The sequence below is a fragment of the Haliotis cracherodii genome, unplaced genomic scaffold (assembly GCF_022045235.1).
Source record: "Haliotis cracherodii isolate W230 unplaced genomic scaffold, xgHalCrac1.p SCAF_14, whole genome shotgun sequence".
In the NCBI taxonomy this organism is placed as follows: domain Eukaryota; kingdom Metazoa; phylum Mollusca; class Gastropoda; order Lepetellida; family Haliotidae; genus Haliotis; species Haliotis cracherodii.
Window position 1 is genome coordinate 36,630,161 of NW_027266269.1, and position 27,973 is coordinate 36,658,133.

The following is a 27,973-nucleotide window of genomic DNA, read 5'->3' on the forward strand; positions in this document are numbered from 1 at the left end:
CTAACAAGAGGCATGGTCAGCGCTATCAGTGACGACTAACAAGAAGCATGGTCAGCGCTATCAGTGACGACTCACAAGAGGCATGATCAGCGCTATCAGTGACGACTAACAAGAGGCATGGTCAGCGCTATCAGTGACGACTCACAAGAGGCATGGTCAGCACTTTCAGTGACGACTCACAAGAGGCATGGTCAGAGCTTTCAGTGACGACTCACAAGAGGCATGAACAAACCAATCTTTATTGACTTACATAACATCTATCAGTGACGACTCACAAGAGGCATGGTCAGCACTATCAGTGACAACTCACAAGAGGCATGGTCAGCACTTTCAGTGACGACTCACAAGAGGCATGAACAAACCAATCTTTATTGACTTACATAACATCTTTACAGCACTTATCAAAATAGCAACTAACAGTTCCTGATATATCATGTCAGATGGCTGAATACATGATCAACTATTACAAAGTCTTCAAATTTTTCAACAAATTACTTCAGGGAGTGAGTAAGTTCGCTTTTAACAGTCACGTCGTGTCATTTTAATGTGGGAGGAAAGCCTGAAGTGATGCAGGTCTCAGACCTTTACCACTTCAGTTAAACCCACGAGTACGGATATGGTACTGACAAACCTAGAAACATAATCAGGGTGAACCTGGACTCAAACCCACAATCATAGGTTTCTGGCGTGCCCAAGTGCCGCAACTGTGCGCAGCTAATCATGGCACCTTAGATGACTGGGCCACTCGTGGCCCCAAATGACTTCAGGGGCAAGCAATACATAAACATCTGGTGTTATCACCGATTTTCATTGATCCATTCATATGTTTACTGCTGTTTTGCCTGGCATTGACGTTATATATCATATAAAACAGAGTACATTACTGTCAGCCTGATCCCGTTAGTCGCCTCTTTTGACAAGCATAGTCAACTCTTATTGCAAGAATCGGTTGCTGAAAACGTACATGTATTTTACTCCGGATCACCTCCAATGTAGACCAGAAAAGGGAACCATGTGACCTTCCCACTGGAAGTATCAAAGAGCCATTGTTGTCACACATGGTTTTGTTTAAATGCAACATGAAGTGACTGGAATAACTCACACAAATGGCTTCTGATAATTCTTGGATATGGAGGTGAATAGATTGCAAATACGATATTATACACATGTGAACATGCTCAATACATACCATTCCCAAGTCTACAAACTATGTTACTTTTTCCTCTGGGTTATATTAAGTGAGTGCGTGAGTATATTAAGTGAGTGCGTGAGTATATAAAGTGAGTGCGTGAGTATTTTTTACATCGCTTTTAGCAATATTCCAGCAATATCAAGGCGGGGAACACCAGAAATGGGATTCACACATTGTACCCATGTCGGGAATGGATCCCGGTCTTCGGCGTGACAAGCGAATGCTTTAACCACTAGGCTACCCGACCGCCCCTGATTATTGTAATGTTGAAGTAAATACAAATGGTGGTTCAGAATGACGAACACTTAAAGGTCAGTCATGCAGAGAAATAACACTTGATGATTAAAATATGCAAAGGCTGAAAGATGTACGAAGACATACATCAACAGGTCTACCTCTAAGCTCCAGGGCTGTTAGGTAGACAAGTGGTTAAAGCGTTCGCTTGTCTTGCCGTTCGATTTCCGACATGTGTACACTGTGTGAAGCTCATTTCTAGTGTCCCCCGCTGTGATACTGCTGGAATATTCCTACAAGTGGCAGAAACCCATTCTCACTCACCCACTCGGAGCTCCAGATAAGCTCCGTATTTGCATAATACTAGTATATGCCAAATAAATCCCCATATCCAAATTAATTTTGAGTTGCATGAACCAATTGATAACCCAATAGCACTGCCCTAAGTGGTACTGCCTACGTATCCTCAACTGGCATACCAGTATAAAGAGCTTTATTTACAGACATCACACACACATGATCTCTACTGCAGTGAATAAGGTATTAACAAAGTCTGACTGACTTATTCTGTACTGGAGATACATGTTGCTGTTGAGTTTGAGTGACATGCTACTACATGCTACACTAGCTAAAATGGATAGAATTATCATCAAACCGCCCGCACGTTATCAGAAATGAGCGGGCCACTGTAACTTGATAATGCCCTCATATTGCTTGACGACGGGCCATTATCAAGCCCGTTGTTCGGTGACGTCATAGGCTAGAGAAAATGACGTCACGTATTATAGTGACGTCATCTGGTTTGTTCATATTTGTAAAACATGGTCAGTGACATTCGTGTTGATTGCCGTAAATGTTTCAAAACCGATGTTGTTGTTTCTTTTTATTGGATAACAAATTCCATCCATTTTAGCTATAATAACGGTAACGCTCTTTTTCAGGGCATCATCATTTGCAGAAGCCCTCGGTCTTTTCAACTGCCCTCCTTCGTCGGGCAGCGTTAAAAAATGGCGTTACCCTTATAATATCGCCGATGGGAAGAAATATTAACGATTAACAATATGAAAATTGTGTCATGGATAATACCTTTCAGAAACTATTGTGATTAAATAAAGTTTTAATTTACCGAAGCAGTTTTTTAACCTTCCCGCAGAAAGCCAGCAACTGATTTTGTTATATCTTAAATGTCCACACAGTAATCCCTGCAAAAATGTGTCACCAGTGATGTGAAAAATGTTGCTTTGTCTCAGAGCTTTTTGCACATTTGCTCAAAATTACTTCTCCGCTATTTATTGATAATTGATCTTTATTTAGTTAAAGATTACCAAGCTGCAAGACATAACTCAATAGCCAGCCCCACCAGAAACAGCATTGTGAGCAGACTTATATTAACAAAAGATTCATTTGGTGGTGTAAAAATACCCAACAGACAAGGGAGTAAAAACATATTGAATACCCAGAGAAAACTATCAAGACTTGTGAGTACATACTCAATGGCTCACAGTGTAATCTAGAGCCCTGCTACATAGCAATTGGTTGTCACATCACACACATTATGCAGAAATTATAAAAATGCCACAAAATATCCGAAACAATACCAAACAATCCACTTTTCAAACATAAACATTCTTCAATGTGAACGTCCTTCCTTCCTTTAGAACTAAACCTTAACAAACAAGTGTCAGGCCTCGTGAGGTCATCACAACTCACACCAACAGCTGAACACCTCAACACAGCAGCTGTAGACTTGTCAACTCACTACTCCCAGGACAACTCACTACTCCCAGGACAACTCACTACTCCCAGGACAATTTATTTCCATCTGTAAAAAAATAACATCACATGGGAACTGTTTTACTGCCGCCCTGGCAAACACTATTTAGATACACGTATAGAATGATCTGATCATGCATACTGAAGTTGATAGACGCTTTATCCTTACTCGAACATATAATAGTCAGAACAAAAGCTTGCATAGTCAGAAAGAAATGTGAACAGTAGCTACTTGTAGTGTAACCATGGAGTTTTATTGTTAATAATATAGAACAATATATCACGTGACTAGCCACGGGTCCGGGTAGTCCTGTGTAACCATGGAGTTTTATTGTTAATAATATAGAACAATATATCACGTGACTAGCCACGGGTCCGGGTAGTCCTGTGTAACCATGGAGTTTTATTGTTAATAATATTGAACAATATATCACGTGACTAGCCACGGGTCCGGGTAGTCCTGTGTAACCATGGAGATTTATTGTTAATAATATTGAACAATATATCACGTGACTAGCCACGGGTCCGGGTAGTCCTGTGTAACCATGGAGTTTTATTGTTAATAATATTGAACAATATATCACGTGACTAGCCACGGGTCCGGGTAGTCCTGTGTAACCATGGAGATTTATTGTTAATAATATTGAACAATATATCACATGACTAGCCACGGGTCCGGGTAGTCCTGTGTAACCATGGAGTTTTATTGTTAATAATATAGAACAATATATCACGTGACTAGCCACGGGTCCGGGTAGTCCTGTGTAACCATGGAGATTTATTGTTAATAATATAGAACAATATATCACGTGACTAGCCACGGGTCCGGGTAGTCCTGTGTAACCATGGAGATTTATTGTTAATAATATAGAACAATATATCACGTGACTAGCCACGGGTCCGGGTAGTCCTGTGTAACCATGGAGATTTATTGTTAATAATATTGAACAATATATCACGTGACTAGCCACGGGTCCGGGTAGTCCTGTGTAACCATGGAGATTTATTGTTAATAATATTGAACAATATATCACGTGACTAGCCACGGGTCCGGGTAGTCCTGTGTAACCATGGAGATTTATTGTTAATAATATTGAACAATATATCACGTGACTAGCCACGGGTCCGGGTAGTCCTGTGTAACCATGGAGATTTATTGTTAATAATATTGAACAATATATCACATGACTAGCCACGGGTCCGGGTAGTCCTGTGTAACCATGGAGATTTATTGTTAATAATATTGAACAATATATCACATGACTAGCCACGGGTCTGGGTAGTCCTGTGTAACCATGGAGATTTATTGTTAATAATATTGAACAATATATCACATGACTAGCCACGGGTCCGGGTAGTCCTGTGTAACCATGGAGATTTATTGTTAATAATATTGAACAATATATCACGTGACTAGCCACGGGTCCGGGTAGTCCTGTGTAACCATGGAGATTTATTGTTATTGTTATTAAACAATACATCATGTGACTAGCCCAGGTCCGGGTAGTCCCCTGGGTATCAAGATCCTACTCAGTACCCACCCGACCCGAGTTCCCGAGGTACCCGTCCCAGCCCTCTGTGTTGTCACCAATGAGAAATGGGTAAGATCTTAGTGCTCACTTCTGTTACACAAAGACCTGAGGAAGGTCAGAACGACCTGACACAAACTTTGATCAACCAATGAAATTAATAACAGGAAATTGATATTAGCCAATCAGAAAGCAGCTTTCTTGAGCTTTATGGCAAAAATACTTCGACAAACTTCTTGATTCAAAATTTGAAAACAAAGGAACCTTCTGGAATGTCTAATACATGGCCGAGATTGTATGGCCGTACTTCCCATGGTCTATGCAGTCTCTGTTCAAATGTTTGTTTTACCTTCATGTAGAAAGCCTCATGTCAACATTTTCGAGGTTACACAATTAGAAAATACATTCAGGCTTTCACTGTCCTGAACTCAGTAGCGAAAGTCTGATTGGTCGGATGAGTGGTGTTTCTGACGTGTCCTGTAATGGGATGTCCTGAGATTTTTGTGTCTAAGGAAGCACTAAGATCTGATTAAAATGACTTTAAATATTATTGCAATTGTTTCAGTTCCACAGCATCAATAAAGCTTCATCTAGTTCAGATCCAATGTCAAACACCTAGCATATCCCACTCCCAACACACAGAGACCATCAGGACTTGGCGCCAAGTTTGAGTTGCTCGTCCTCAGCTCGCAACGCGTCTAGCAGTCCCTGCTGATCATGGAAGAACTCCTTGGCGAGACCGCACGTAGCGTTGGTGCACATGGGACAGCGTAGTCGCAGCTGGGTCGAGCACACCTTCTGTGTGGACAAGTGCTGCTTCACAATGTCCGCTATCGCCTGGAACAAGAATTGTTTGTTTCCTTATGATCATAATCATGATGTGGCGGTCGGGTAGCCTAGTGGTTAAAGCATTCGCTCGTCACGCCGAAGACCCGGGTTCGATTCCCCACATGGGTACAATGTGTGAAGCCCATTTCTGGTGTCCCCCGCCGTGATATTGCTGGAATATTGCTAAAAGCGGCGTTAAACCATACTCTCTCACTCACTATAATTATGATTAATATGTTGTTGTTGTTTGTCTGCTAACTAAATTATTATCTTACCTTTGGTGCTTTGTTGTTGGACAACTTTGTAGAGATAGAGAGAGAGTGAAAACAAACTTTCGCTCCTCACATAATTTACACTACACACTATATTCACTGCTTAGAGTGATGTCCAAACAATAATAATTGTGATGGTTTGTTGTTCAGCAATATTCTAGCTATATGACGGCAGTACGTAATCGAGTCTGAGAAAGACAATCCAGTGATGACATCATGAGCGTTGATCCAAACAATTGGAATACGATGACATGCATCAACCAAGTCAGCGAGCCTGACCACCTGATCCTGTTAGTTGCCTCTTTCGACAAGCAAAGTCTCCCTTTACAGCAAGCATGGGATGCAGACGACCTATTCTACCCCGGATCTTCACGGGTCTTGAGATGAGGTGAGCAAAGATGTAGGCCGTGTGGTCAATATGACACACAATCAACCAAGTCACTGTCTCGCCACCTTATCCACCATGTCACCTAGCATGACAAGCACCTGCTGCTGGGGACCTTAGTTCGTGTGTCGTATAAGGCTGCACTCAGCAATATTCCAGTGAACTGTAAATAATGACCCAAACAATCAAGTGATTGATATTGTGAGCAACGGTCCACGTCATCAGAGTACAATGAACACAATCAAGTCAGTCGGTGAGCTTGTCCACCCAGACCATCTGGTCATCTGTAACCATGGTAACGACCAACACTGGCTGCAGGTGCCTTGTAACCCGGAATCGCCACTAGGCCTGACGGGCGGTTGAATCAGGAGAGCTTATCAAGGCCTGGGTTCTATTCCCCACATGAGCACAACGTGTGACGCCCATTTCTGGTGTCCCCTGCCGTGATATTGCTGGAAAAGCACAGTCAAGCCCAACTCACTTGTGGGTAACGGCTTCATATTGATCTACGTACCTCGATGAAGATTGGGTTGTCATTCAAGGATGCTGCCCGCCGAATGTTCTTCACTCCCACCTGGCAACACATGGAGGCCCATCAGCAATCATCATCAACAAATTAGGCTAAAAAATATACTCTTGGTTCTCAGGCATAAAGTCTGCCGCAAGTTTTGTTGTTATTTCCATTTTCAAAAAATAAGATAAAAATCCTAATACTTGAACACAATGCATAAAAATAATTGAAAATGGAAACAAAAACGAAATGTACCATGAATTTTATGATGATGTGGGCAGTGACTCAGAACCAAGACTACTATTTTTTTTAGCCTTAAGCAGCGATGGAACCAACAAAGCACATCTACTAGCCCATATAGACACAGTGGAAAAAGTAGGATTACAACTTCTGTATCATACAGTAATAGTGACGTTAAATAGACCACGGTAAAGGGATCTATACTGAAAATGTTGCTATTACAGTATAATAAAGAAGTTGTTATTAAAAACTTTGGCCTACTTTGTCTTCTGTCAACTTCCAAGAAATGCCTATCAAACAATTTACCTCAACTTGTGATAAATAGCATAGGGCAATACCCAAAAGCCTGCTTAAACTTAGGATACCTTTATCATTAATAAAACTGGTCCTGACTTGCAGACTTGTGCTAATTTCAATCCCATTAAGTATTTTTGGTATTGTAGCATGTAAATGCCAAGGACGTGTGTTTTAGACAATGAATATACAAGAACTTTTTTGTTTAAATGGAAATAAAAACAAAACAGGCGTCAGACTTTATGACAATGCGGCAGTGCCTGAGACTATTATGTTTTTTAGCCTTATCAAGGTTGGTTAGTCAGCAAAAGCAATCAATGTTCTTTATGGGTTTTTTAATACAAGGCACTTTTTGGGGATAGGAACAAGTTGCTTTCTATAAAATGTAGGGAGGTTGATTGTACACAATTGTTTAATTGGTTACATACTCATTTTAACAACGAATAAAACAAAAAAAAACTCTGTCTCATGCACTATGTTTTCAAAAACCATTGCTTGAAAACCAATTCTTTTATGTTTTCAAGCTCAGTGCAGTAAACAGGAGTGCAGAGCCTGAAATGTCTGACTGCAGGTCTACTTAGTATCTCCAAGTAGTAAACAAATTACTGTTTGACTGGCTGTTGTAGAAGTTGGCAAATAATTTTGAAAATTAGTAAAATCTAAATATTTTTTACATTTGTATACTTATCCTGCATTACTCCTGAATGCCTTAAGCGTAGTAATGCAGGATAAATAAAAAATTTAGTAAAATCTAAATATTTTTTACATTTGTATACTTACCCTGCATTAGTACGCTGAAGGCATTAAGGAGTAATGCAGGATAAGTAAAAAATACAATTTTTTTTATTGATAACATTGTATGGTTTACTGCATATAGCGACGTTTTGATGAAGATTCTTACACCGTTATCAAGCTGGAGTGACAATGTTAATCTGCAGCTTATCACACCATGTCATGCATATATACCTCTCATCACTTGGTTCTTGTCACTGCAGCCTGATAACGATGTAAGAATCTACATCACACCATGTCATGCATATACATGTATACCTCTCATCACTTGGTTCTTGTCACTGCAGCCTGATAACAATGTAAGAATCTACATAAAATGTCGCTGTATGCAATAAACCAGAAGTTCTTATAAAAAAAGTTGTTCGTTTATCTTAATCAAATTACTGTTTAAGTCTATATTCCGAAAGTTTCTCAACACAATATCAGTAAAATAGGTACACAAGCTTGTGTGACTAGAAGACAGTGTACATCCCCTCAATGCGCCCACCTCTCCTCCCAGCTCCTGGGCGTACTCCAGGTCCAGCTCGTACAGGGTCTCGATGTGGTCACTGGTGAAGGCGATGGGCACCAGCAGCAGGTTCTTCCGGCCCCTCGTCACCAGCCCCTTGATGGCCTCGTCTGTCTGCGGACTCAACCACGGCAACGGCCCCACCTGCAGATTAGGATCTCACAACTACAGGTGTTCACTGGTAGACTGTGATTGGCTAGATTTGCTTGTTTGTGTTTTAACTATATAAGCATTCTGTATGTAATCCTGTCGGGGCCTGACAGTCCAGGGCTTGGCATCATGAACATCAATCTAAACAATTGGGATACAATGTAAAGCAAACACAAAGTCAGCGAGTCCCATCACTCAATGCCATTAGTTGCCTCTTAAGACAAGCATGGGTTGCTGAAGACAAATTCCAACCCAGATCTTTACAGGACCCTGTTTGGCTGTATACTGTTCAAAGAAAATGTGTTATAATTTTGGATGAAAAAGAGGCTTATGTTGAAATCATAATTTTTGTGTGACCTTGGACTGCCACACCAGTCTGTAGGCGTGACTGTGACACCAGTCTGTAGGCGTGACTGTGACCGAGCTCCCCTACCTTGGACTGCCACACCAGTCTGTAGATGTGACTGTGACTAAGCTCCCCTACCTTGCCTGCCACACCAGTCTGTAGGCGTGACTGTGACCAAGCTCCCCTACCTTGCCTGCCACACCAGTCTGTAGGCGTGACTGTGACCAAGCTCCCTTACCTTGGACTGCCACACCAGTCTGGAGGCATGACTTTGACCAAGCTCCCCTACCTTGGACTGCCACACCAGTCTGTAGGCATGACTGTGACCAAGCTCCCCTACCTTGGACTGCCACACCAGTCTGTAGGCGTGACTGTGACCAAGCTCCCTTACCTTGGACTGCCACACCAGTCTGTAGGCGTGACAGTGACCAAGCTCCCCTACCTTGGACTGCCACACCAGTCTGTAGGCATGACTGTGACCAAGCTCCCTTACCTTGGACTGCCACACCAGTCTGTAGGCGTGACTGTGGCCAAGCTCCCCTACCTTGGACTGCCACACCAGTCTGTAGGCATGACTGTGACCAAGCTCCCTTACCTTGGACTGCCACACCAGTCTGTAGGCGTGACTGTGGCCAAGCTCCCTTACCTTGGACTGCCACACCAGTCTGTAGGCGTGACTGTGACTAAGCTCCCTTACCTTGGACTGCCACACCAGTCTGTAGGCGTGACTGTGGCCGAGCTCCTCCATGACACTCTGTACCGTCGCTGCTACTTCAGTGCTGTATGGGTCTCCACGATTCACGACCTGTACAACACCAGAGATGGTTATGTTGGACATATTTTCACGAAACAATATACAACAGTACTGAAATGTCAAAACTCCCCCAAAAGTGTGCTAAATATACTCAGGAAATGTGAGATTGTGACTCTGACACACAGAGTGAGCCTTTCCCACCTGTGCATCAGGAAGACTAGTATACACTGTTTCACGGTTCATGTTGTTTTACGCCGCCCTCGGCACCATTCCAGCTATATGACGGCGGTCTGTAAATAATTGAGCCTGGACCAGACAATCCAGTGACTGATATCATGAACATCGATCCAATTGGGATACGATGACATACATCAAGCAAATCAGCTAGTCTGACCACCCGATCCTGTTACTCAACAATATATACATGGAATTTTGCTTAAGCCGGCGTTAAACAAACAAACAAACAAACAAACAAACAAACAAACACAACCCTCACCTTGAGGGGCAGTGAGTGGGCAGAGAACAGAATCACAATGTCGTCCCTGTCTTCCTCCGGGAACCTGGCAATCTCGTCTCTTATGTTTTCAGCAAATGCCTGGAAAAAAGAAAGTAAACAAATCACAAAAATACAGTAAACATTGCACCTAAACTTCATCGAAATCATCTATTTCACTCTATACATCTCTGCATCAAGATCTGACAATTACTTCAGGTGACCTTTAATCAGCCCAACAGCATGAAGACTTCCAAATTCTCCGTACAAGCAAGTGAAGCATTCACAACAGTATGTATCATTTCTGTATCTCTAAAGGGGCGGTCGGGTAGTCTAGTGGTTAAAGCGTTCGCTCGTCACGCCGAAGACACAGGTTCGATTCCCGACATGGGTACAATGTGTGAAGCCCATTTCTGGTGTCCCCCGCCATCATATTTCTGGAATATTGCTGAAAGCAACGTAAAACTTTAACTCACTCATTCACTCACTGTATCTCAAAAATGGATGTAAATGGGCAGTTCTGAAGGCAGAATATCAATAGTGTATGGGCGACTATGGTTTTACACTGCTTTTAGCAATATTCCCGCAATATCACGGCAGGGGACACCAGAATTTGGCTTCACACATTGTACCCATGTGGAGAATCTAACCTGGGTCTTAAGCATGACGATCGAGCGCTTTAACCACTAGGCTTCCCCACCACCCACAGAATATCAATAGTATAACAATCCTTGTTGTGGATATTGCTTCCTGTAGTTTCGGAGCACCACAGCATCTACACCCACAAGTGTGTACCATTGCGGGAACTTGAATGTTAAAGTTAATGTGGACTTTTTCTTGTTGAGACAAACTTTCAGAAACTCTAACTGAGGTTGTGAAGGACTGAGGCACCACTCTGACACAGTATACTGACTCTGTGGCGACAAGTCCTTGTTATATCCCCTTTTAGTGTCGAGCAACAGGCAGGGAAACAACAAGTTCCATCTTGTAATGTCTTTTGGCATGAGACGTATAGGAATCAACCAACAAAAATTCCTCCAAAATTCTCCATTTACACAGCTCACATTTTTTATGGTTTACCGATGCAGTTAGTTCACCCCCCAAAAAGTGGCAGTAGGGTAGCCTAGAGGTTAAAGCATTTGCTGAAGGCCCCACATGGCTACAATGTGTGAACCTCATTTCTGATGTCGTGATATTGCTGGAATATTGCTGAAAGTGGCGTAAAACCATTCTCACTCACTCACCGACAAGTGAGTGAGTGAGTGAGTATGGTTTTACGCCACTTTTACCAATATTCAAGCAATATCACGGCGGGGAACACCAGAAATGGGCTTCATACATTGTACCCACGTCGGGAATCGAACCCATTTTTTGGCGTAAAGAGCGAACACTTTAACCACTAGGCTACCCGACCGCCCCCACTCACCGACGAAACTATACTTGGTTACCTTAACAAGGCCTTTGTGTGTTGGCCAGCGATCGATGACACTCCACACCAGGTTGCTAAGGGTGCGGCGGTTCATGTAGTGGCGGTAAATGGCGTTCAGGCTACTTCCTGTAGTAGAACAGCTGTATTGTGGGTACTGGGTGAAGGCGACAGCTCGTTCTATGCCATCCCTGTTTGAAACATAACATCATATTTGTACATAACATAACATCACATCAAGTATTGAAGTTGCTTTCCACCACACTCAAATATATTCCAGCTACAAGCTGGCTGCATGTCTTAACCAGATAAACCAGGGATTGAAAATGTGCATATTCATCCTTTTGAATAGGTATAACAAAAACTTAATGGAAAAGGAATCATTATCTTCAAGAGTTCTCGGACGGTGGAGTAGCCTGTGGTTAAAGCATCCCCTCTTCACTCCAAAGCCTCAAGTTTGATTTTCCACATGGATGGAAACATGAAGCCATTTCTAGTGTACCCAGCCATGATATTGCTCGATTATTGCTAACAGTGACAAAAAGCCACTCATTTTCTTGAATTCAAAAATCTGAAAATAAATACTGGGTACACCAGCATCCCTCGTTTGCCCAGCAAGCTACATCTATATTTCACAGTATTATTTTGAAATACATTCTTCTCTATTCCGTATTCGCCTAATTAAGCTCCCCCCGACCAATCTGTAAGTAACTGTTACATGTGGCCCCAACTAAGACCTCCAGTCTTTATATTCTTTGTTTATTTTTTCAGATCATCTTCCCGAGTCTATTGTTTCTGGACAATGAGTGAGTAACCATGGTTTTACACTTCTTTAAGCAATAGTCCGACAATATCATGGCGGGGGATACCAGAAATGGGATTCACACACTGTACCTATGATGGGAATCGAACCTGGCCTTCGGTATGACGAGTGAACACTTTAACCACTAGGCTTCCCCATCAGCCCCATCTCTGGACAATTGGACAAGACAGACTTAGTGACTTACTCCTCCATCTGTTCAATGGCGTCTTCCGTCAGAGGGTTGGCGTATCGAAAACCCACATAGAACTTGTGAGGAGCTGAAAGACATCAGACATTTCAATTCCAGGTGAGCTTCTATTTTTTTGTGTTACAGTAAACTAGGGTTAAAACGAACTCAAAGGGACCACTAATTTAGCTCGTAAAAACCGTAGTTCGTTATAAGCATATATACAACATATGGCCGGGACAAAAAATATATTTGTTATATCGGTCACTTCATTATAAGCATGTTTGTTATAAATGTAGTTTACGGTAACACCAAAAAATAGTGGCACGGCACGGTAGCTCACCAGGATATGTAGTCAACAGATTAAAATGTCACCAAAGACAGACATTCAACAAAAGGTTGCTCTCAGCAGTGATATTCAAAATATTTCTGCATAAACAGTGAGTACTATAAACTAACACTTAAATCTCATGATCAGACCAAATATGACGTCATCATAATGAGAAACATACATGTTAAAGTTCAGCTCACTCATGCTGGCAATTTTGAAGAAGAAGTTTACACAGACAAATACGCCTCTACAGAGAACACAAAAGTAGGGTCAGAACAAGATAAAACAATCAACATATTCCATGAAATGGAAGAGGTGTGTTGAAACAAAACAAATACCAAATATCAGTACATTTTGAAGAAAAATGACTACGAAATGACTATAAATAGATTTTCAAAATGGCTGCTGTGGTCGATGAGATTCGGACCACTTGGACAAATCTGGAATCATTATTGGTGGAATCATGTGAAATTCTGGGTCACTGGTCCAGCAGTCTCTGATGACATGATGTCTACAGCGCAAGGGACCAAGGAGCCTGGTCGATGTGTAAAGGGCTAGGTCAGGGTAAGGGCAAAAGTTTAATTATGAAAAGCAGACCATACGTGTAGAACCTGCCTACTAATTCCACAAATACCAAAATCAAACTCACTAAATCCATATTTTTTAATCCAATATATCAGTTTTTGGACTGATATCGTGAAAAGCGGCCAATACGAGTTGAACCCCTCTACTAATTGCACATACGAAAACTTGATGACTGATCGGTACTTGTTCTTTTCCATTTCTGTGTCCATTTGGACCCCTGTCACGTTCACCTGGCTGTCACTAATATACAAATGGCCTCCACAGACCAAATATACTTGCAATGAACTACTCAAACAATGTACTACACTGACTAGTTTGTTATGGCCCAGGGTTGAAAGTTAGTCAGGCTTAGAACTTTTTGTCCAAATTCAACTTACTTAATCCGACACCAGAGCTCCAGATAATTTTTTGAGCAATTGAGTTTTTACTCCAGGGTTTCTATTCTAATTGAGTTATTACATTTTTCATTGGGTAACCAATATTTTGTCACTGATCTATTCATCACTCTTTTGGGTTTTTCCCAACAATTAGTAAACATTTTAAGATTAAAATAAATGAAATAAAGTTTTTGATGTATATATAACTGTTCTAAATATATAGGCTTGACTCGGAAAATAAATTATCTTGTAATTGTGTTTCGGAAATTTTTTTGTTCGCATGCTGAAAAAGCTTCATTGGATATTTAAGTGAGCTGTTTTTATACAATTGAGTTTTTCATTTAATGCATGTGTTTCTATACGCTAGTTAATTGAAAGTCACTGCATTTTGAATATTTTGGGTGGGGTATTTTACGCAAATACGCTGTTTATCTGTAGCTCTGAAGTTACCTGTTTCTGGACTGATTTTGTCGAGGAGTTCCACCATGCCTCGTCCTTGTGTCTCGGTCCATCGCTTGATGGGAGAACCCCCGCCAATCTTGCGGTACTGAGTCTGTATGCTGGGCGTCCGCCGCCTGGCGATGTAGGGAGCCAGCTTACTACAACACATCCAACACAACTACTGAAACCTTTATAACTTATTCTAGTGTCCGCCGCCTGGCGATTCTACAACACATCCAACATAACTACTGAAACCTTTATAACTTATTCAAGTGTCCGCCGCCTGGCGATGTAGGGAGCCAGCTTACTACAACACATCCAACACAACTACTGAAACCTTTATAACTTATTCTAGTGTCCGCCGCCTGGCGATTCTACAACACATCCAACATAACTACTGAAACCTTTATAACTTATTCAAGTGTCCGCCGCCTGGCGATGTAGGTAGCCAGCTTACTACAACACATCCAACACAACTACTGAAACCTTTATAACTTATTCTAGTGTCTGCCGCCTGGCGATTCTACAACACATCCAACATAACTACTGAAACCTTTATAACTTATTCTAGTGTCCGCCGCCTGGCGATGTAGGTAGCCAGCTTACTACAACACATCCAACACAACTACCGAAACCTTTATAACTTATTCTAGTGTCTGCCGCCTGGCGATTCTACAACACATCCAACATAACTACTGAAACCTTTATAACTTATTCTAGTGTCCGCCGCCTGGCGATGTAGGTAGCCAGCTTACTACAACACATCCAACACAACTACTGAAACCTTTATAACTTATTCTAGTGTCTGCCGCCTGGCGATTCTACAACACATCCAACATAACTACTGAAACCTTTATAACTTATTCTAGTGTCTGCCGCCTGGCGATGTAGGGAGCCAGCTAACTACAACACATCAAACATAACTACTGAGACGTTTATAACTCATACTCATTTAAACATATTTAGCCTAACTAGCTGATGTAAATACCGCTCCCTGTTACATAGCTATATGTGTGTAGACATGAAAACTTTAAGGTCAAGAATGAATACAAATTTCATAGTAAGAAGACCACTCATGTGACCAACACTATAGTCATATGCGTATATACATGATATAGTTATTTATACTCAATTTACAAACCTACCACTACTTTCGATTAAATCATGTATGGACATACGCATGTTGTGGTTGACATGTCTAGTTAAATTCCTGTTACCATACAACGCTGTGTTCAGATCATAACCCTTTAGGAAGTAGTACATGGTGCTCCTAATGCTATGATGAGAAAGACAAGTAGAGAGGAAGGGAAGTGGAGACTCCAAATAAAAAACCCACATGCTGTAATATTTGAAATACAGTAAACTACGGTTATAACGAACACGCTTATCATGAACTGACCGATATACAAACTTATTTTTTAGTCCCGGCCATTTTGTTGTATACATGCTGTATATACGCTTATAATTAACTACGGTTATAACAAACTAAAATTAGTGGTCCCTTTGAGTTCGTGATAACCGTAGTTTACTGTTTGTCTTTTGATACTATGACTATTGAGATCACTGCATCCAATTCACATAACTCTTTCTTTTAGAAAATGAAGATAAGACTTTCATATCCCAGGGAAATTCATATTGCACAGTTGATTAGCACTAGAATAAGAAAAAAATGAAAATATATTACATTAAGATATGACACTATCTAATACAACCACAGGCAAAAACATGTTTTGTTTGTTTGTTTGTTTGTATGTTGTTTAAAGCCACACTCAGCAATATTCCAGCTATATGACAGCGGTCTGTAATTAATGGAGTCTTGACCAGACAATCCAGTGATTGACAGCATGAGCATCGATCCACGCAATTGGGATACGATGACATGCAACAACCAAGTCAGCGATACTGACCACCCGGTCCAGTTAGTCGCCTCTCATGTTGTTTAACAGTGAAAGAGTGGCATCTTCTACTCCTCTGTCGGCCCTGTAGGCACACTATGTGGGTCAAGTAAATATTCTGTCTGTCCTGGTATTTCATAACTACAGGTCTCAAAGTGTAAATTTTTACCAAGTAGTTAATAGCTACAAGTATTTTTTTTCCAGGTAGCCAGTGGCAAAATCAAGAAGTCAAGCCAATATTGTAGGTAGACCAAAGCATTTGAAATTATCTTTTATCATATAACTATTATATGTACAAGTCATAGCACTAGTCTTGGAATGGTAGATTAGTGGAAACTGTACTTGATTTTTGTTACTTGTGACACAAACAATGATACAATTTATGTTACTAGATTATGTAGGTATATTCTTGCTTATCCGTTGAGCATTGTCAACTAAAATAAAGTACTAATTACATTAATATTTATGCACTTCGGTTCTTTGTCGACTTTAGGAGGAAATATTCACAAGTACAATTATTAGCAGACATGTTTTCCAAGATCAGCTGCTATTTATTTTTGTGCCTACAGATGTGTAGCAATAGAATTTAGTCGCCACAAGATATTTTTCAAGGTAGTCATTTGGCTCCCTCTGACTTTTAGACAGTAGACAAACTGAAATTTAGGTCGCATTGGCAACCATTTCAGTTGCAACTTTGAGGCCAGAGGTATGGATGTCAAAGCACCGCGTCGGTAATTGTTATTAACAGAAGGATTTGAAAATTTTGGAAGAGGGATAACATTAGAAGTCCTCCAAAGCAAAGGAATAACATTAATATGGATAGAAGTCTGAAATATGTTGTTGAAAACATGACAGAGTTGATCACGACATTCCTTCAACACCATACTGCATAGATTATCAGACCTGAAGATTTTTCGTTGTTATTTTTGTAAAAGAATGTCCTACCATGAAGTCTGTTAACAAATTGGACTGATTAATATTTTCTTTATCAAAATAGGTGTGTGTGTGTGTTAGCATGGTGTGTGTGTGTGTGTGTGTGTGTGTGTGTGTGTGTGTGTGTGTGTGTGTGTGTGTGTGTGTGTGTGTGTGTGTGTGTGTGTGTTAGCATGGTTAGTGCAGTTTGTGAGGTGAAAGTGGGTTTAACGTCACAACCAGGATTATTGCACTTATATAGAAACGTGCATGCATCCATGCGTTCATGTGTACGTGCGTGCGGGAGGACTATGCCGATTTATAGTGCTAGCTCACTGAGATACCATGCCACAGTTTAACATGAATACCCCACAGTATACTTACTCCAAGCCGACCAGTCTGTGTGTATGTGTAGGTATGTGTGTAGGTGTGTGTGTAGGTGTGTGTGTAGGTGTGTAGGTGTGTGTGTAGGTGTGTAGGTGTGAGTGAGTGAGTGAGTGAGTGAGTGTAGGTGCGTGCGTCAGTGAGTGCATGCGTGTTCACCAAGTTACCTCTGTGCAGGCAGGGGAATGAGATCCTTGTCCAGGAAGAGTCTCAGCAGAAAGTCGTGGACATCTTCCGTCTTCTCAGGACCCCCCAGGTTCAACATGAGAATACCTGTCTTGGGCTTGCCACTGAAAATTAGGAAATTGGAACTAAAATAATGCTTCATTCCACAAGATGCACACTGGATTAGGGCTGGCATGAATATACATCTTAGAGATCGATAATCGTTAACTAAATAACAATCAGTTATCGATAAATAAAGTAACTTTGAGCAAATATGAAAAAAGGTCAGAGACAAAACAACATACTTCACGTCACTGGTGACACATTTTTGCATGGACTTTGTGGACATTTAAGATATAACGAAATCAGTTGCTGCCGTCTTCAGTAATGGTGAAAAACAAGTCTGCTTTGGTGAATAAAGGTGATGTTTCGGTATAGATCCATATACCGTTGTCAAGCAAGACTGTAAAGGCGAAGTTTCGGTATTATATAAGGATATATACCGAAATATCGCCCTTACAGTAATTAAAGAAGTTGTTATCCATAAGATGTGTCTACTTCGTCATCTGTCAAGCTTGTAAGTAATGTCTATCAAACAATTAATTGTAGGTGTGTGTTGCCCACAGTTTTTGCAGAACGTTCCCAATTTACAGTAAACTCTATTCAATTAATGTGTGAGTGAGAGTTTAATTTTTACTCCCTCCCCTAAACCTTTGACACAAGGTAGGTATGCTCCAATATATCATAATGCCAGCTATATCCCAGCCATCTGTAAACATGGTAAATGATCAAGTTTGGATGAGGCAAAGAAGTGGTTGACAACATGAGCACAGACTTACGTCATCGGGTACGATGACATGCAGCCAGCCCCGTCACCCAGCATAACACCGGTAATACATTGTATTTGTAGTTGACTCTGAAGGAAGCTTGGAGTCCTCAGGACCTGTACTGCCAGGGAATCTACCCAGGCCATAGAATATTCCACATGTGTATTACTCCGATGCAAAATCTTTCTGTGTTAGGATCTGAGCATTTTTCCACAGATGGTCGCGTAAGGACAAATATAAACAAGCTTTGACTGCCCAATCTAATTGGAGGATGGGTTCTTGAGCTCAGATGTCAGCTTCTACAACGAATCATTCACCTTCATTTCCTTAAATTTCAATTTTAACAACAGAAAAACGACAGTAAGCGAGTGTTTAAAATACCCGCCCGACAGACAAAGATAGTCTATTTTGCTGATCAGTTTTGAAAAGGTTTGAAAAAGTTTTGTTAATGTTACGAAGTTGACAATCCACCAGATTATTGTTACTTTCTGGGAGCTAACATTAAACAGTATTATTCTCATGTTTCCCCTTTAGTTACTTTTTTTGTTAGTCAAGAAATGTCTGGACAGAAAACATTTTATCTGGTCTGCGAACTTTGCAATGTTGCCTGTCCGGTTGTCTGACTGAAACTTTGGAGAATTTGATACACTGACAGTGCACAAACATTCCCTTGGTGTACTCCCTTGGGGAATCCTCCAGCAGAGGGGTGACATCAGAGGATTGCTTGTCATGACTGACAGTGCACAAACATTCCCTTGATGCACTCCTTTGGGGAATGCTCCAGCAGAGGGGTGACATCACCGGATTGCTTGTCATGGCTGACAGTGAGGAAACTGATGACACAACCAGTATCTTTGTAAACATGGTACATGATTTCAATTCTTCTTCACAAAGGTTACAATTTCAATCCAGAACATAATTATTCAGTTAAAATAATCTTCATGAGTAAGTTTGGTTTAACACCACTCAACAGTATTTCAGTCATATGAAGGTCTTGGACACAAACCACTTTCAATTTTCAAAATTGAGCAGCAAAGTCAGAAGGTCCTTGCCAACTATAGGAGCAAACTTTAAGGATTCGGGATCCCCCCTTAATTTCTGACGTTGACTTTGGTAGGCCTGGATATCGATACAGATTTTAGAGATTGATAATTGTTAACTAAATATCGATCAATTATCAATAAATATCAGAAAAGTATCTTTGAGTAAATGCGCAAAAAAAACCTGATGGAAATCAACATGTTTCATTCCACTGGTGAGCTCTGGCACATTTATGCAGTGATTACTTTGTGGACATTTGAGACATAACAAAAACAGTTACTTTCCATATTCAGCAATTGACAATATTGACAATAACAAGTCAGTTATGGTGAATCTAAACTTAATTACATCACATTAGTTTATGTAAGGTATTATCAATGACACAATTTTCATATCAATAATCGTCAAGATTTCTTTCTATCGATGAAAATTCTGATTATCAATCTTTTTTTGCAAGCCCTAAATTTTGGTGAAACCAACAAGCAAGGTATGACACTAACAAACCCCGACACATAATCAGGGCAAAAGAGAGATTCAAACCCATGATCACAGGACCATGCACACCTGAACCAACTGGGCTACCTGTCTCCACCATAATCTGCTGATTAGGTAATGAATAAAGTACGAAATAAACAAAGACAATCGATTTGTTCACTGTTTAATGCTGCACTCAGCAATATTCCCGCTATATTGTGTGGTTGCCTGTAAATTATCAAATCTGGACGAGGCAACCATTGTGTACCAAGCCATCAGGTCACTTTAACAAACAATCGACCAAGTCACCAAGCGTGACCACTCATCAATTAACGACAATCACAGGCTGCTAGGGGCCTGGACTAACATAGAATGAGTGAGTGAGTGAGTGAGGAAGGTTTTACACATATTTTAGCAATATTCCAGCATTACCACAGTGGGGCCAGTGTTCGAAATAATTATAAAACCCAACAAGACAGTAGGGCAGGTGACCCATAATTGTTGCCTGCCATCTTCAAAGTTACCTGCCCACATTAATAATATTAAGAAAATCGCAAAAACTAAGAGACACAATCACTTCTTGATTCAGTTGACATAATGCAAACGATAAGGAGTTAAAAAAAACCTGGATATGTAACTAAATAGTCTTAAAATTATCTGCCAGGCAGTCGGGCAGGTGGTGAACATTTCATGCTGCCTGACAGAAAACTTACCACACAGGAAGGCACACTGGTAGGAGAACACCAGTAATGGGCTTCACGCAATGTGGGGAGTCGAACCCGGGTCTTTGGCCAGGTGAGCAAATGCTGTAAACAGAGGGCCACCCCCCCACCCCTTATCTTAACCTGGACTCCCCTCGAGGGCTGCTATACAGGTCAGCTTCCCCGGATGTAATACCAGCAGTGCAGCATTAGGGAGTGAGTGAGTGAGTGCGTTGGGTTTAACGCCGCTTTTAACAGTATTCCAGTTATATCATGGCGTGGCAGCTTAATGTGGGGGGAAAGCCCGAAGTGATGCAGGTCTCAGACGTTTACCACTTCGGTGAAACCCACAAGCACGGGTATGGTGCTGACAAACCTAGAAACAAAATCGGGGCGAATCAGGATTCGAACCCACAATCATAGATTTCTGGAGGTAACCCTGTACAGCGAAAATCGCAGCGCCTTAGATGACTGGGCCACCCGTGGCCCCGCATTAGGGAAGGAAGGCCACCTCATATCACTATAACAATGTACCAGTATTTTATTTATGTTGATACTGTATTAATACAAATTTATCAATGTAAATACAAAACCAATATTTCACAGACACAGAAATGCTTACCTTTATTAATATTACCACAGCAAAGAGGGACAATGAGAAAGCAGAAAATTCAATATTAAACATTTAATAGATCAGACTAGTTTCCTAGAGAGCATTTAATGTCAGACCTCTAATGGTAATTGATCAATAGACATGCAGACTAATAAAAACACATCATTAATTGATATATCGGGATACTTCTGAGTCGATATACTGTAAATCTGGAAATTAATGCGTCTCCAAATTAATATGACTGCTGCCCCCTAGCCAAAAAATGCAACTCAATTTCAATGCGACTCCCCGACCCCATCCCCAGTGGAATGATGCATAGCCTGTACTTAATCCAATCAAACAGCAAATAGCAACGTTTATTAGCGCTGAGTAGAGCACCTCCGTAAAAACAGTGTTTTCCTTAAAACAACACACAGTATATATATATGTTTACTCTGTTGACTGGCATCAACGAAATTCAAGGGCAATGAAATTATTGAACCAACAACAGTTCACTGATTGGTAATCTGAGAAGGTGTCAACAAGCTTGACACGAGTGGGTAGAACTTTTGCCCCTGGATGCCTATTGTGTAATTCCTATTCTTTGACTGACATTGCGATATATCTGTTACAACTGCTGCTCAATAAACCGTGTTTGGGTTGGTAATTTCGCTATCCAAAGTGTGCAGTCAGGCCGTCTTATTGTTGCTAGTCATTTGGAGACATAAATGTGAAATTAATTAACGCGAGCTAAGACCACTTGCATTGATTGCATTTAATTCACGCTCGTGTTAATTTCAAGATTTAGAGTATACCAAGGCCATAATTTCCAATGAATGCCACATGCATTACCTGTTTGAACTGGAGTGCCTCCTGGCGTCGCCGACTTGGAGGGTGGGGGCACACAGAGCCGGGGACACGCCCACATTCCTCCCACCACCACACTTCTGAAGCCATCCTGCAACCAACAAGAATCAACTTATTCCTGTGCTCAACATAGATTTTTCAATATGGTTGCAATGCGATGCAAAACCATTCATTCTCTTGATGGCGACAATTTGAACAATGAGCTAGTAAATGATGACTACTACTACTACTACTACTACTACTACTACTACTACTAATTTATATGGCGCTGTACTCCATGCATGAGCACGCTCTAAGCCCCTAGACATTTATTACCCCGGTCAATGGAGAACAATCATTCTCAGCTCCCTGGGGAGTACATAATGCATTTCAACTTCTTCATTCTTTCCTAGTTCATGGTTAATCTTCATCAGCATTTAACCGCAGCTACATAAATACATATACTACATACATATCAACACTCTTGGGTATTTTTTTTCCTAAGGAGTCAATTGGATCCAGCATGAGGGCGGTCTGTAAATAATCGAGTTTGGGCCAGACAATCCAGTGATTGACATCAAGAGCATCTATCCACGCAATCGGGATACGATGACATGCATCAACCAAGACAGCAAGCCTGACCACCCGATCCCGTTAGTCGCCTCTTACGACAAGCATAGTCGTCTCTTAGGGCAAGCATGGGTTGAGGACCTATTCTACCCCAGATCTTCATGGGTGCGGTGTGTTTAGAAACGAGTGTTGTCTTGAGGTACTGAACACTTCCCCAAACAAAGACGTTTTGTTTGTTTGCCAGTTTGAATTTTTATTTCATTTCAACAATCACGTGATTGTCCAGTGAAAATGCAAAGTTTGTCAGCAATCTTGATTAATCTGATTAAACAAACAATAATCAATATATAACCAGTCACTAAATGTTTTCTCTCTTGTTTCCAATTTTTTAAACAAAAACTTGCAACCCCAAAAACTAAATATATTTGTCAGTGGATTTGAGGATACTTTTCCCAAGATATCATCAACATAGTGTATAAGTAATAAAGTATGTAAAAGATAAATTATTTTCTTTAAAGTGTAGATTTTTCATCTTTACGAAACCACAAAAAATAGAACTGGAGAGGTATATCAAAAACATCACTGAACTTTACACACAACATATAAATAGGCAATTTTAGATTTTGATTTATGTAATACCGGTATGTTACAAATATATGACTCAAATGTACCATGTAACCTCTCTTGGCCACGCCCACTGCAGCTTAAAGTCTAAAGACATGGTGTCCAAGGCCCTGGTGATTACTGCTAAGTTTTCCTGAACATAGTGAACGGCGTGGTACGTGTGAAAAAAATTGGAATCGGGTCCCAAAAACTAAATTTGACCTGAAAAAGGCATTTTTGAAAAGTGCTTAAAATTAAAAAATTTAACATATTTAACATATTTAGGGGATTGCGGGTCATGAAAAGCCAGAATTTTATTTCATCGTGTCCAAGCATGTTAGTGAGTATTTATACCCGTGTGATATATTTAATAAACACATGTCACTCAAAGCGACAACACACTGGAAACAATGGCGGAACAGCTGCTGAGGCTGTGATACTGCGGACAATAGGTCTTCTGCATCCCACCACAAACATCCCAAGTGCTGAATGTGCAGATAAACTGCCTGATGAAATCTTTACTGCAGCTAATAGAGATACCACATTATATTTTCCTGATTGAAAATTAGATAGGATTGATAAAAAGTAATATCAGAACATGAATGACGTTGAAATATGCATTGTAAAAGTAATATGCTTGGGACATAACTCCAGATTTTCAGAATCAATACTTGTCAGATTGAAACATGTGATTAATTGTTGTCCTTTTATGAAATCCAGTACAGAGTTTAGCCAGTATTGAATTGAAACTTAGAAGCTGAACAAGCCATGCTTGAAGCAACATGTGCTGATCATTTGAAACCTGAGTTTAAATTCTCAGGTACGCTTTCTGGTCCATTTATGCAACATAGCGTTAAATAGTTACATACATATCAAAATATTTACAAACAAATATAAAGCTAAAGACAGAATTACAGTAAACCACATCTCAGTTTTATGTGGGATGAAAGACATGCGAAACCAAGGAGCATAGGTTTGGTGCTCACAAACCTAGAAACATAATTAGGGCGAATCTGGGATCTGAACCAACAATACAGGATGGAACATTTTAGAACACAACTCCTCATAATTATTTACATCAGATAACAATAGCAGGGTTAGAAATTAGCACTAGTCCTATAGTCCTTATCGAACTGCCCAATAGTTAAGGTATCATAAGGACTAGTAGAAACTTGCCATTTTTAAGGGGTTTGCTATATGTTATTATTATAAGGACAAGTGGACTAAAACGGTTAATTTCTACCACTGAATAGCCCATTTGTTAACACTAAAATGTCAAAAATAGGATTCTAAGAGCCAAGTTCGGCCTTGTAGACTCAAAAGCCTTTTGGCAAAGATTGTAATCCTAAACACTACTGCTGTGACGGGTAACTCGGGTGGATCCTAATTAGCACCCGGGTACCCACAGTACTACCCGGACCAGTGGTTAGTCATGTGATATATTGTTTAAGACAAAAACTCACTACAGCTCAGTGGTTTCACAAGAAGTCCCTAATGTTCGCATTACTTTCTGACGATGCACATGTGGCAGCCATAAAATTTCCGAGTCCCATGATGGGATTCAAACCACGGACCTTCTGATCAGAAGTCGGACACCTTGACCACATGACCAAAGAGGTTAACCCTGTCAGCAAGCTGACAAGGTAAGGATGTCATCTGTGGGATGACTCCACACCCCCTGCTAAATACTCCCGGATTTGGGTTTGTTGTTTAACACCGCACTCAGCAATATTCCAGGTATATGTCTGTAAACAATCGAGTCTGGACCAGACAATCCAGTAATTGAAATCATGAGCATCGATCAACGCAATTGGGATTGATGACATGCTTCAACCAAGTCAGCGAGCCTGACCACCCGATCGCGTTAGTCGCCTCGTATAGGAGGCACAGTTGCTTTTTAAGGCAAGCATGGATAGCTGAAGACCTATTCTACCCCCGATCTTCACGGGATATAGGGGGTCGGGTACCTGGGTAGTAAATTTGGACTCGTCCCAGCCCTACTAAAGACCATAATCGTCAGACCATGGAAAATTATTTTGAGTTGATCATCCCTGCCGGCATTACTAGAAAACACATCAACTTACTGTCTGCCCCCAAGTACCTACAGACAAAGAATACCCCTTCTTTCTTTATATCCTTGCACACCGTCATTTTGAACAGACGACATATTTTGAGGGATGAAAGAATCCAAACATAAATTTGTCTTCAACAACAGAATTTAGTTAGATTTTCAATAAAAGGAATCCTTAATAAACAGGACAAAGGCATGATCTCACTGCCTCATTTGTACACTTTCGCTGCACAGGAGTGACATTACCGTATTCAACGTAATAAGCACCCCGCTCTAATATGCGCCCACGGCGATATTTGCTGATATATTGGCTAGTGAACAATCCAAATAAGCACTCCTTCCGATTGATCAATGTACATAGACTTTTTTAATCGTCGAATACGGTACCTGTTTACAACAAGCTGGATGGGTGAAATCTCGGCAGCTTTCATGATGTCATACCTCATATAACCAGACGTATCAGTATCAAGATGGTTGTTCGAAAACAGGTGTCATTCAAAACAGGGTAATCAACGATATAGAAGTGCTATGAAACATTCATGCTTCATGTGAAGGGCATGCTTCAAGTGAAGGGCATGCTTCAAGTGAAGGGCATGCTTCATGTGAAGGGCATGCTTCGTGTGAAGGGCATGCTTCAAGTGAAGGGCATGCTTCATGTGAAGGGCATGCTTCATGTGAAGGGCATGCTTCAAGTGAAGGGCATGCTTCATGTGAAGGGCATGCTTCATGTGAAGGGCATGCTTCATGTGAAGGGCATGCTTCGACACCTGGTGCAGTTTTTGTTTTTTTAAAGTAGCACTCAGCAAAATGTCTGCTGTAAATAATCAAGTCCAGACCAGCTATCCAGTGATTTACATCATGCGCAATGATCCATCCCTTCGTTGTATGATGACTTGCAAGTCACTGAGCCGAGTTGTCAGGACCAATTCTAACCCGGAATCTCCATGGCATGTACACTCTGTACAGCGATACTATGAACATTAGTTTAAAAAAAAGTATTTCTGAAAAATATGGATGAAACTCGAATAAAACATATTTATTGTGACCCTAAAGAAGATCTATTTCAGCGATAGAAATATAGAATACTAAACGAGCTCCCGTGTAATACCAATTTTATGAAACGAGTGAATAGTTCTGGTATCTGACGAGCGAAAGCGAGTCAGATACCACAACTATTCACGAGTTTCATAAAATTGGTTTTACACGGGAGCGAGTTTAGTATTTTATTTATTACTTGCCATTTACAACGTTTTTAGAATTATACTGTTGAGTATGAATAGGCTAGCTGACACCTACACGATCCACGGCAAAGTCCAATTGAGTTTAACAGAATAATACTTCAAACACGTCAAAAGTTGAAAGGTATGAATTTAATACCATACAACGGTCCATCTTTAGAATTCACAAAATTATCGTAGGGCTAAGACATTCGCAACTCAGATACTTTAACTTAGACTAACGACTGTCGTTGCGCTACAGCACGATCACCTTGTGGAACGGGCCTTGTACCTCAAACCTTACAATAACGTCACAATACCCGATGACGTAATTTGTGGAATTTTGTTGCAAGACCCATCGGCGAAACAATGCCTAGTGACGTCACCCTAGCAACAAGGTTGCTGGGGTCATCAAGTGTGCTTAAGCTCCTCTCAGTGATCTATCAACTCCACACGCAATGTCTTTGAATAAGCCAAGTGATGTCGAGAGCTTTCAATTTTTGTTCGTGAAACGTGTTCCGAGAGTACACAAGCACGCGTTTTGGTATTACACAATGTGTAATACAGCTGTATGTTTATTAAACGGGTGATCTCTTCACGGGCAAGTAATAAATTAAGTTTTAGTCCACTAGTCATTATAATGATGACATAATAGCAAAACCCTAAAAAGGAAACATTTCTTCCAGTCCCCGTGATACCTAACTATTGGGCAGTTTGGTAAGAACCACAGGACTAGTGCCAATTTATAACGCTGTATTACATAATACAATTAATTTTGAACATCTATCATGAGTGCATGACCTTCCAACTTGTCTGGGTACAGAATCCACAATATACCAAAGATCGTTTGGGTCGTAAAGCAGGACGGTTACACATAACGCTGTTCACTTAAACACATCATCAAATTCACTGCGAGGTCGTATTGTGGAACTTGTTTGCCCGACCGTGACGGAGATGCATGTGACGTTGCCGTCGTTGGTCTCTGTAATATGTTGACACTTAAATGGCCATGCATTGACTGACTGATCTTCAATTCGATGTCAAATCCTAAATGAGAGAGCATCCTCAGATCACACACAGACACATTTTAAGTTTTGCAAAGTCATTGTTTTAACAAACTTACCTGTCAACCCGTGTCTCACGAACTTCGCCATGCTGAGCCGGTGTTTATGTCAACAGTGCGCCCTCTGCTGAGCGTGCAAGAGAAGATAATCTTAGATTCACA

At 40.8% G+C, this 27,973-nt stretch overlaps 1 protein-coding gene across 1 annotated transcript; it reads right to left on the reverse strand.

Moving 5' to 3' along the window:
* Positions 1 to 309: 309 nt before the first annotated feature.
* Positions 310 to 27,930, reverse strand: LOC139461223 (ferrochelatase, mitochondrial-like). Its single transcript, XM_071242840.1, has 11 exons — positions 27,872 to 27,930; positions 22,294 to 22,399; positions 17,809 to 17,931; positions 14,460 to 14,608; positions 12,735 to 12,807; positions 11,750 to 11,918; positions 10,305 to 10,403; positions 9,752 to 9,859; positions 8,538 to 8,702; positions 6,728 to 6,787; positions 310 to 5,565 (listed from the first exon to the last, which is right to left on the reverse strand). Exons 1-11 carry the CDS (start codon positions 27,900 to 27,902, stop codon positions 5,377 to 5,379), a joined length of 1,272 nt encoding a protein of 423 aa, XP_071098941.1. The 5' UTR covers positions 27,903 to 27,930; the 3' UTR covers positions 310 to 5,376.
* Between the last annotated feature and the right edge of the window lie 43 nt (positions 27,931 to 27,973).

Excerpts from the sequence above, each read along its gene's own strand:
- LOC139461223 (XM_071242840.1), bottom strand. The coding sequence starts at position 27,902 with ATGGCGAAGTTCGTGAGACACGGGTTGACAG. Across the intron at positions 22,400-27,871 it reads CGTGAGACACGGGTTGACAG|GATGGCTTCAGAAGTGTGGT; the intron begins GTAAGTTTGTTA and ends TGTTGGTTGCAG. Across the intron at positions 6,788-8,537 it reads CCCAGGAGCTGGGAGGAGAG|GTGGGAGTGAAGAACATTCG; the intron begins GTGGGCGCATTG and ends ATGTGTTGCCAG.